Consider the following 10,625-nt stretch of genomic DNA (forward strand, 5'->3'; position numbering starts at 1 on the left):
GGTCCAGCCCACAACATCACAACCCCTCCCCCTACCACGGGTAGGGCAAGGAGGCAGGTTGCGAATCTGCCCCAACCAGAATGGGGATTGAACCCCGTTCTGTTGCTGCTGGCACCAATCTGATCACACTAACCCACCCTCTCTCCCCTGCACACCAACAATGTCTAACCAAGCTGACACTGGAGCAAGGCAACTTCTTGCAAGCTGTCCCCAACATACCTTCTAATTCTATCTTTCACTCTCACTATTACATCCTGCACCCTCTCCTTTCCTTCTCCCCTACGTACTTTACGAACGGTATGCATTGCCTGTATAGTGTGCAAGAAACAATACTTTTCACTGTATCTCAATACATGTGATAAAAATAAATCAAATCAAATCAAAAAAAGCCTTCACAGCGGGTGACTCTCCTAATTATCTTCTCTTTAAAATATCTAACTGAGGGCTAATCAGATTTGCTTCCTTTGTAATGAGAATTCAATGTCAGATTTAGCTTTTTGAGCCCAAAATGAATTTGTTACCCAGCAATTCAAAGATATATCCTTAAGCGAAATAGGGATTAGTTGCTGAGGTAAACCTTAATTCAAATTGTACATTATTGTAGTTGGCACTATGGCACAATGGTTAGCACTGCTGCCTCACAGCGCCAGGGACTTTAAACTTAATTTCTTCATGAAATCACACAACATTTTGACCTCAACTACTTTGCTGTGTCAGTGATTTCCACAGATTCACCATCCTCTGGGAGAAGAAATTTCTCCTCTCCTCAGTTCGAAAATGTTTAGCCCCTTGGCTGGCAAGTGGCACAGTAGTTAGAACATAAGAAATAGGAGCAGGAGTAGGCCATCTAGCCCTTTGAGCCTGCCCCGCCATTCAATAAGATCATGGCTGATCTGTCGTGGCTCAGTTCCACATTCCCGCCCTTTCCCCATAACCCTTAATCCCCTCGCTTATCAAAAACCCATCAACCTGCGTCTTAAAAATATTTAGCGAGGCAGCCTCCACCACCTCAACGGGCAGAGAATTCCAGAGATTCACCACCCTTTGAGTGAAGAAGTTCCTCCTTAACTCCCTTCTAAACCGCCCCCCCTTTATCTTGAGGCTGGGCCCCCTAGTCCTACTGTCCTTTCTGAGCGGGAAGAGTCTCTCCACCTCTATCCTATCCATCCCATTCATCATCTTATATGTCTCAATGAGATCTCCCCTCATTCTTCTAAACTCTAACGAGTACAAGCCTAGTTTATTCAGCCTCTCCTCATAGCTCAACCCCCCTCAACTCCGGTATCAGCCTAGTAAACCTCCTCTGCACTCCCTCCAAGGCCAAAATATCTTTGCGTAAGTACAGCGACCAAAACTGCACACAGTACTCTAGCTGCGGCCTCACCAATGCCCTATATTAGGGTTAGGGTTAGGATTAGGATTAGGGTTAGGTTACAGCCTCACAGTGCCAGAAGCCCAGGTTCAATTCCAGCCTCGGGTCACTGTTTGTGTGGAGTCTGCACGTTCTCTCCGTGTCTACGTGGGTTTCCTCTGGGTGCTCCAGTTTCCTCCCACAGTCCGAAAGATGTGCTGGTTAGGAACATTGGCAGTGCTAAATTCTCCCTCAGTGTAACCCAAACAGGCGCTGGAGTGCGGCGACTAGGGGATTTTCACAGTAACTTCATTGCAGTGTTAATGCCTCACTAGCATGACACTAATGCATAACGTAAATATATCCATGAGCGAAACAGGAATTTGGAGCTGAGATAAACTGTAAAATACAGACTGTGGAAATTGGTATTACATTCGGAGCGTGACAAGAGCCTTGCAATGTTCCTCCTCAAGTCAACCTTTTCACTCAAAACATGTCAAGAATAACGGGGTCAAGTTCACAGCTGAGCACAACAGTGAGATTAACTGAACTTGTGACGTGGTCGCCCTCGGTAACTGTAATGCAAATGGAGCTGTGATAACACCGGCAGGTGCAGTCATTGGGTCCCGTTCCTCCTGAAATTCAAACATAGCATGTTCCTCCCCCTCTCCCTCTTTCTCTCTCTCTCTCTGCGTACAGCAATATCTTTCCCTTTTCCCTCACTGATGATGACACCGTGCAGTTTTTCTGTGATGTGTAGTTTTATTTTTTTCCACCGGCAGAGCAGAATTTAACAAACAAAAACACACACCACCAGCTCGTGGGGGCTCGCACACGTTGATTTTGTGTAAAAAAAATAAAAATCTCATCCCTCTCCATGCGCATCCTCGTGTCTCTTTCTCCCCGGCAACAGCGCAGAGGAGCCAATCAGCTCCACAATGCTCGCCAAGCTTCGACTGAAGGTTACTATCAGGCAATGACCAACAGTAACCGGCAATGGAAGCTGCTATGTTACATTCTGCTGCATTGCACCTGGTTACAGCACCAGCTCTCCCCGTTTCCGGAGGACGTATTTTTTGCAAGTCTTTTTCATCCCAGAATTGAAATTATAAATAGCTGTAGGACTTAAAATTCGCAAAGGCCACACGTACAATCATTTCACTGCCACAGAAGAAAACCTTTGTGGATATGCATGCCAATCCCTCAGGGTGACTGGCGCAGCAAGTTGATAAGATGTTTAAAAAAAAACATATAGATTACCAGCGCTGGTGAATAGAATAACAGGGTATAAATGAAAAGAGGTCAGGCTAAACCGATATAAATGGCACTGCTTGCCTCACAGCGCCAGGGACCCGGGTTCGATTCCCGGTTTGGGTCACTGCCTGTGCAGAGTTTGCACATTCTCCCCATGCCTGCGTGGGTTTCCTCCGGGTGCTCCGGTTTCCTCCCACCGTCTGAAAGATGTGCAGGTTAGGTGCATTGACCATGTCAGCTTGCCCCTGGATGTACCAAGATATGTAGGTTAGACGGGATGAGCCATGGGAAATATATGAGATTACGGGGATATGGCAGGGGAGCGGGCTGGAGTAAGATGCTTTGTCAGAGAGTCGGTGCAGACCTGATGGGCCAAATGGCCTCCTTCTGTACAGTAGGGATTCTGTTCTATGACCTACTGTTTAGATCTCAGCTGTGGTATTGTGAATAAGTCTGGGCACCAGACTAGAGGAAAGGCCTCTGGGAGGGGAGATTTAGCAGGATGTAACCAGGGTTAAGGGACTTACGTGGGGTCAGTTGGAAAAGACTGGGGAAAGAGAAGGTGTAGAGGTGACCTACTAGAATTGCTAAAGATGAAAAAAAAGGCCTGAACTTTTATGCCGTTCACGCCAGCGGGATCTTCCAGTGCGGTCAGTGGTGCACCCCCGCTGCGGATTTCCCTGTGGTAAGGGGTGCATTCAACAGGAAACCCCGTTGACAATGGAAGGACCAGGAGGATCTTACCATCGGCCAATGCTGAGCTGCCCCTGCCACGGTAAAACAGGTTACGTGGAAAATCCTGCCCAAGGTCTTGATGGAGAAAAATGATCCTCGCTGGTGACTGGGTCAACAACCAGAGGCCATCAAATCAAAAGCATTGGGATAAAGCTCTGGCAGGAAGATGAGGAGAAATATTTTGACACAGAATTGTTGGGATTCGGAATATTCTACCCGAAAAAGAAGTGGTGCGGGATTCTTCGGCAGTCCACACCAGCGGGATTCTCCCGTCCGCTGCAACGAACGGCGACTCGGCTGAGCGCCAAATTTACCGTCCCCGCTGGCAAAAGCAGCGGAGTGTCAACGGACGGAGATTTCCAGCCGTGAAAGCCGATTCCTTAAATCATTTTAAGGAGGAGTTGGAGAGATAATTGAGAATGTGCAGAGTGCAGAGTGCGGCCGCACTTGGAGTACTGTGTGCAGTTCTGGTCCCCACATTACAGGAAGGATGTGGAGGCTTTGGAGAGGGTGCAGAGGAGGTTTACCAGGATGTTGCCTGGTATGGAGGGGAGGTCCTATGAGGAGAGACTGAGGGATTTGGGGTTGTTTTCACTGGAAAGAAGGCGGCTAAGAGGGGATCTTATAGAAACATATAAGATGATTAGAGGTTTAGATAGGGTGGATGGTGATAGCCTGTTTCCTCGGATGGAGAAATCTAGCACGAGGGGGCATGGCTTTAAATTAAGGGGGGGTAGTTATAGGACGGATGTCAGGGGCAGGTTCTTTACCCAGAGGGTGGTGAGGGACTGGAATGCCCTGCCTGCTGCAGTTGTAAATGCGCCTAGTTTGGGGGCGTTTAAGAGATTGGTGGATAGGTTTATGGACGAAAAGGGATTGGTTTAGATTAGTGGGTCAATGTTTTTTTTTAAAAATAAGACTGGTCGGCGCAACATTGTGGGCCGAAGGGCCTGTTCCGCGCTGTAATGTTCTATGTTCTATGTTCATGGACTAGTGTCTGTGATGTCGGACAAATGCTCGATATGCCAGAAATGGTGGGGTGTGGGGGTTAATGCATGGGTCAGTATGGGCACAAGGGGCTAAATGGCTTCCCTTTGTACTGCGCAATTGGCCAGCACAAAGAAGTTCTCAACGTGGGAGCTCACCTGGCTCACACAGGCTTAAGGTGAACGGGGAAAAGTTTCAGGGAGACTAGTTTTTACACAGGGGGGTAGTGAATATCTGGAACACGCTGCCCGGGGAGGTGGTGGGAGCAGGAATGATAGTGGCATTTAAGGGGCAACAGGACAAAAACATGAATAGGACGGGAATGGAAAGGTACGTACTCTATAAGTGCATACAATTTTAGTTTAGGCAGACACCATGATCGGCGCAGGCTTGGAGGGCCGAGGGGGCCTGTTCCTGTGCTGTCCTGTTCCTTGTTCTTTGGAAGCCCAAAGGATCAGCTGGGGCACCAGTTTTACACTCCATCCAACATTCCTTTCGAGGGGCTTTGATGGAGATTAACCTCGGGTGGGAGTGGAAGCTGCGCTGCTCCCAATTACCAAAGCCCCCCGGCGCTTACCAAGAGTACTGATCACGATTTCTGACACTGATGGACCTGCAACTTAAACGGGGTTTTCCTCAAAGTAGAGTGAAAGAAAATGCTGTGAGTTCACTGTGTCCAAATCCCTTTCCAAGGCATGGCAAAGTTACTAACAGATTTGCCTTAGAAATACGGCCTTCAACTCCAACCTTAGGAACACTTGGAAGGTCTGAGGAGCAGCTAAGGAACGTGGCTTTCTGATTTTGTTTATAACCTGCCTCGGTTCCTTACACTACGTCAATGATTTTCCGTTTCTCTCTGAAAGGCTCTGTGAGGTCTGAGGTTGTGTGCCACTACGTCAATGTGTGAGCTTTCACTGTTTGGCTCATTTGATAGCATTTATGTCACCATGTTTTAACCTCCTCCACATGGCTCCAGGACATGGAGTGAGGCGGTGGGAGTGGGGTTGACTTTCACACTGGAAGGTCAGTGCTAATGGGATGCTAAGGGCCAACAATCAACCACTGTAACTTTCACTAATAAGAACATAAGAAATAGGAGCAGGAGTAGGCCACCTAGCCCTTCGAGCCTGCCCCGCCATTCAATAAGATCATGGCTGATCTGTCGTGGCTCAGTTCCACTTTCCCGCCCTCTCCCCATAACCCTTAATCCCCTCTCTTATCAAGAACCCATCAACCCGCTTCTTAAATATATTTAGCGAGGCAGCCTCCACCACTTCAACGGGCAGAGAATTCCAGAGATTCACCACCCTTTGAGTGAAGAAGTTCCTCCTCAACTCCGTTCTAAACCGCCTCCCCTTTATCTTGAGGCTGTGCCCCCTAGTCCTACTGTCTTTTTTGAGCGGGAAGAGTCTCTCCACCTCTATCCTATCCATCCCATTCATCATCTTATACATCTCAATGAGATCTCCCCTCATTCTTCTAAACTCTAACGAGTACAAGCCTAGTTTATTCAGCCTCTCCTCATAGCTCAATCCCCTTAACTCCGGTATCAGCCTAGTAAACCTCCTCTGCACTCCCTCCAGGGCCAAAATATCCTTGCGCAGGTGCGGCGCCCAAAACTGCACACAGTACTCCAGCTGCGGCCTCACCAATGCCCTATACAGCTGCTGCAAGACCTCCCTACCTCACTAGGGGCCTACTATCGGGCAGCTTCTGATCAATCTGTTGCCCATACAAAGTAAGAGGTCTGACAACACCAGGTTTAAGTCCAACCGATTTATTTGATAGTAAACTCACAAGCTTTCGAGGTTCCCCTCTTCGTCCGAAGAGGGGAACCTCGAAAGCTTGTGAGTTTACTATCAAATAAATCGGTTGGACTTAAATCTGGTATTGTCAGACTTCTTACTGTGTTTATCCCAGTCCAACGCCGGCATCTCCACATCATGGCCCATACAAATCCCACAGATGTGGTCAGGATCTTTATTATAATTTTAAAGAACAGACGGATGGCACCCTCATGCCATTCTCCTTGCGAAATGGTAAAAAAAGGCATTTTGTTTTGTTAAGCTGCAAGGAGTAAAAGTACCTCCCTGGCATTGCAAAACAAGGAGTTTTCTCTCATCATGCCACTCCCACTCCAAACACCTCACTGCAGGGCCTCTCCATCACCTCAACTCCCTGCCCGCAGCCCAAACACTTCCCTGTGGGACCTTCCTCTCAGCCAGCCTCTCCAAGCACCTCCCTACCTCTCCCGACATCTTAGCCAACCAGCAATCCTCAAAGTCAAGAGTGTCGAATTTAGGGGTGTGAGGGACAATGCACACCGATTATCCAGTGTGACGCTCCTGAGCTCTTCTGAGGAGATATGCTTTTGATTGAATCTTATGAGGTGGGCAAAGAACAAATAATCCTATGTTCCTGGCTGAAGGAAAGCTGCGAGCCTGTTTGCGCAGTATTACTATATTCAACCAAGGGCATTTTAAGTGGTTAGTCATCAATCTCACTTGCAGCTTGTGGCACGTTGTTGTGTGTTTGGCTACAAAACAACAGTCACTGCACCTCAGGAATGATAAACTGATTGTGAAGCGTTTTTGGGTGTGAGCGGATAATTGTAAGTGCCATCAAAGATAGTCATAGCATTGGGAAAGAGTGTTGGAGTTTCAGTCAGGATTGTAATAGTGATATAACTAATATATGTAAGCCCTTCCATAGTATAGAAACAGTAAGAAGTCTCACAACACCAGGTTAAAGTCCAACAGGTTTATTTGGCAGCACAAGCTTCTGGAGCACTAGCTCATCATCAGGTGAGAGGTCAGATTCACCTGATGAAGGAGCAGCGTTCTGAAAGCCTCTGCGTTCAAATAAACCTGTTGGACTTTAATCTGGTATTGCAAAATTTTCTTACTGTGCTTACGCCATCCAATGCCTGCATTTCCACATCATAGTATAGAAAGGTACGTAGATGTTGCTCTTGATCATTAATGTAGATTCATTGTGATTCACAACAGCCAACACTGCTTGATTCCCACTGGTACCCAACTTTCACTCAATGTTGACGCAACGTTCTTTCTTACCCTTCTTCCTCCACCACGGGCCCTCGGAGACAGAGTACGAAAGGTCCTTGAACTCGATCGTGACTGCAAGCCGCCGCGGTAAGTACGAGAAGCGGTGGGCCTCTGTTACCCCGTTCTCCACTTTCTTTAAGTGCATCTGAAACATGGGGGCATGTTGGGTTGCCGTTCCGTTCGAGACCACCTCGTCAACCGAGACACAGACTGACTTGGGATCCGCCATGGATTCGGAGCAAGGGAGCGTTCTGCAACAACAGCAAGAGGGCACTTGATCAAATTCAATACTCGTTAAAAGGTGATTGAGCTATTTTAGTTTAAATTTTCCACGTGCTTTGCTTTTCTTAATTCGTGGAATGTGTGTGGCGGTGGCAAGGTCAGAGATGGCACGGTGGCACAGTGGTTGGCACTGCTGCCTCACAGTGCGCCAGGGACCCAGGTTCAATTCCAGTCTGTGTGGAGTTTGCACTTTCTTCCCGTGTCTGTGTGGGTTTCCTCCGGGTGCTCCGGTTTCCTCCCACAGTCCGAAGATGTGCAGGTTAGGTGGATTGGTTGTGCTAATTTGCCCCTTAGTGTCCCAAGATGTGTTGGTTAGGGGGATTAGCAGGGTAAATACATGGGGTTATGATAGGGTCTGGGTAAGATGCTCTATTGGAGACTCGATGGGCTGATTTGCCTTCTGCTGCATTGTGCGAACTCCATGAATTGGTGAATTAATGCCTCTCCCTAATTGCAGTTGAGCAGGTGACGGTGACAACTTGGTGATTTGCTAGGCCATTTCAGAGGGTAACTAAAAATCAGCTGTGGATCTGGAGGCACGTGTAGGCCAGACCAGGTAAGAGCAAAAGGTTTCCTGTGTGGGAGGTGATGACTGAGCCAGATAGGATTTTGACATCAATCCAGCAGTTTTATGAGCACTGTTACTCGTAGCAAATGTTTATTCTATATTCACTGAATTGAAATACCTTAGTTGCCATCATGGGATCTGAACTCACATACCGGAATTTTTAGTCAAGGCTCCAGGTCACTAGTCCGGTAAGCAGAGGGCTGTCCCTTCCTGTTCCATGAGTTTTAGGAACCCTTGAATGGTCCACACCCATGAACCAGGCTCACTCCAGGGCAATCTGACTGGTGACTCAATTGCCCAATCTTCTCTCCAGGAATATTACTTCCCCCTCCTGCCCAACAGATACCCTGGCTGATCTTGTTCTGTAGGATGAGGTGGAGGGAGGGGATGGGGAGTACCTCCCAATCTGTGCTGACAGCACCACACTGCACAGATGTGCTGGCATCACCATATACCCCCTCCCCCACCCTCACAAGGCAAATGTGCCAACCCACCCTGGGTGAAAGCCTTGAAAGTCCCCACCTACCAAACATCTTGCAGAATTCATATCACAAATTAGAATCCTAACCAGCAACAAGATTTATATTTACATTGGGGCAGCATGGTGGCACAGTGGGTTAGCATTGTTTCCACACACAGGGTTCAATTCCGGCCTTGGATGACTGTGTATGTGGAATTGCATGTTCTCCCCATGTCTGGCTGGGTTTCCTCCAGTTTCCTCTCATGTTCCAAAGATGTGCAGGTTAATTAGATTAGCCATGCTAAATTGCTAAATTAGTGTCAGGGGGATTAGGAGGGTAAATACATGATGTTACAGGAATAGAGCCTGGGTGAGATTGTTGAGGGTGCAGACTCGAAGGGCTGAATGGCCTCCTTCAACATTGCAGGGGATACTATAATTAAAAAAAACACTTTTAAAAATGAATTCTAGGTACACTTGCTGAATTAGCATTTATCTAAGGAGCAATGATCTCAGTCATCGGTTCACACATAAATGGCCAACTCCAAATATGGAATTGCATTAATCACTCCCCATCTATTTGGGAATTTTTATCTGTATCAGCAACTGTTCCCCTTTTCCTTTGCAATGAGGTGCCAAGTGCTCACTTCTGCCTCCTGGTGAAAAAGAGAATAGCAATAACAATCCTCTCAACCTCAATGCAAACAGGAGCGAAGGTTACTATCGGTCACAGCAGCTGAGGATGAATCTTTTATGGGATATAAACAGTGGGACTGACACACGCATAATACCACAGGCAGCGTTTTCTATCCGATTACTAATAATCGCTATATATATACATATAATAAATGCAACAACATTGATTATTTTCAATGATTATTTTTGTAAATAAACACAAAATTAAAGGATTGAGTCCACATTCATCAATACGATGTTACAAAACTTGATTTTAATTGGAAATACACAAATATGTCAACAAATAATTTTGCCTAATAGAATGAAGTTATGCAGATCTATTCAAAGTCTGTTTTTTATACTGAAGAGAGAGGCAACAAGACCTCTCGATTGTTGACATATGTCTGCTTATTAAAAGCTGTAATTTCGATTTTACCATTTCTTTATTGCAGGAAACTTAGAGCAAAAATAAACTCCGACATCAGCTTCATTTGACTCGGGATTTTCAAACAGGAATTAAATCGCTCTTTGGTTTGGACGCGTGTAAAATTTGTCCTTGGCAACCCATCCCAGCAAATTACTGTCTCCCGACAAAAGACTTGACTCAGCGATGTTAGTGCTCCACAATGTTATTTCACAAAATCTCAATACTTCCAGAGTAAAACAGAGAGAGAGAGAGAGATATTGCAAATACATAAAACTCACCCCGTTTGCTTCTCGTGTCCACAGCGCAGCTGAGATGCGTTGGCAATAAAACAGAAAGCAAGAAGCTGGGAGAGCCTGGTAAGGTGCTGCTTATTTGGTCCTGCAGCCAAAGAGGGATGCGAGTGCTTGGCTGGTTGCAGAGATGTTGTTGGTGACAGCCACCGCTCTGGTTAGGGATGCAGGGAGCCCAGGAGCGTGGACTGGTACCCAGCGAGCCTCCGTGTGTGTGTCTCTGCTCCGTCTGCCTTTGTTTACTGCACCTCAGCACCACATTCACTCTGTGCCCTGGGCAAGAGAGGCGGAGACTAACCACCTTCTGATTACTCTTCTATTCCCTATTCTCTTCCCCCGCCACTTTCCTCCCTCCCTCCTATCTTCCTCTCTCCCTCCCTCCTATCTCTCCCTTTTTTTTCGATTTGATTTGATTTATTATTGTCACACATATGAGTTATACAGTGAAAAGTATTTATAGAATCGCCACAGTGCAGAAGGAAGCCATCCAGCCCACCCAGTCTGCATGGACTACAATTCCACCCCACAGCC

At 46.9% G+C, this 10,625-nt stretch overlaps 1 protein-coding gene across 1 annotated transcript in view; it reads right to left on the reverse strand.

Annotated features, from left to right (window-relative positions):
• LOC145353060 (ATP-binding cassette sub-family G member 1) overlaps nt 1-10,363 on the reverse strand; it is a 63,937-nt gene extending 53,574 nt beyond the window's left edge. Inside the window, exons 1-2 of the mRNA XM_080203400.1 lie at nt 10,083-10,363; nt 7,402-7,643 (exon numbers count right to left, since the gene is read on the reverse strand). Coding sequence (XP_080059526.1) covers nt 7,402-7,621 — 220 coding nt within the window. The 5' untranslated portion in view covers nt 7,622-7,643; nt 10,083-10,363. The remainder of the gene's footprint in view (nt 1-7,401; nt 7,644-10,082) is intronic.
• Between the last annotated feature and the right edge of the window lie 262 nt (nt 10,364-10,625).

Source organism: Carcharhinus amblyrhynchos, chromosome 15, assembly GCF_965287045.1.
Source record: "Carcharhinus amblyrhynchos chromosome 15, sCarAmb.v2.hapA, whole genome shotgun sequence".
NCBI classification, from domain to species: Eukaryota; Metazoa; Chordata; class Chondrichthyes; order Carcharhiniformes; family Carcharhinidae; genus Carcharhinus; species Carcharhinus amblyrhynchos.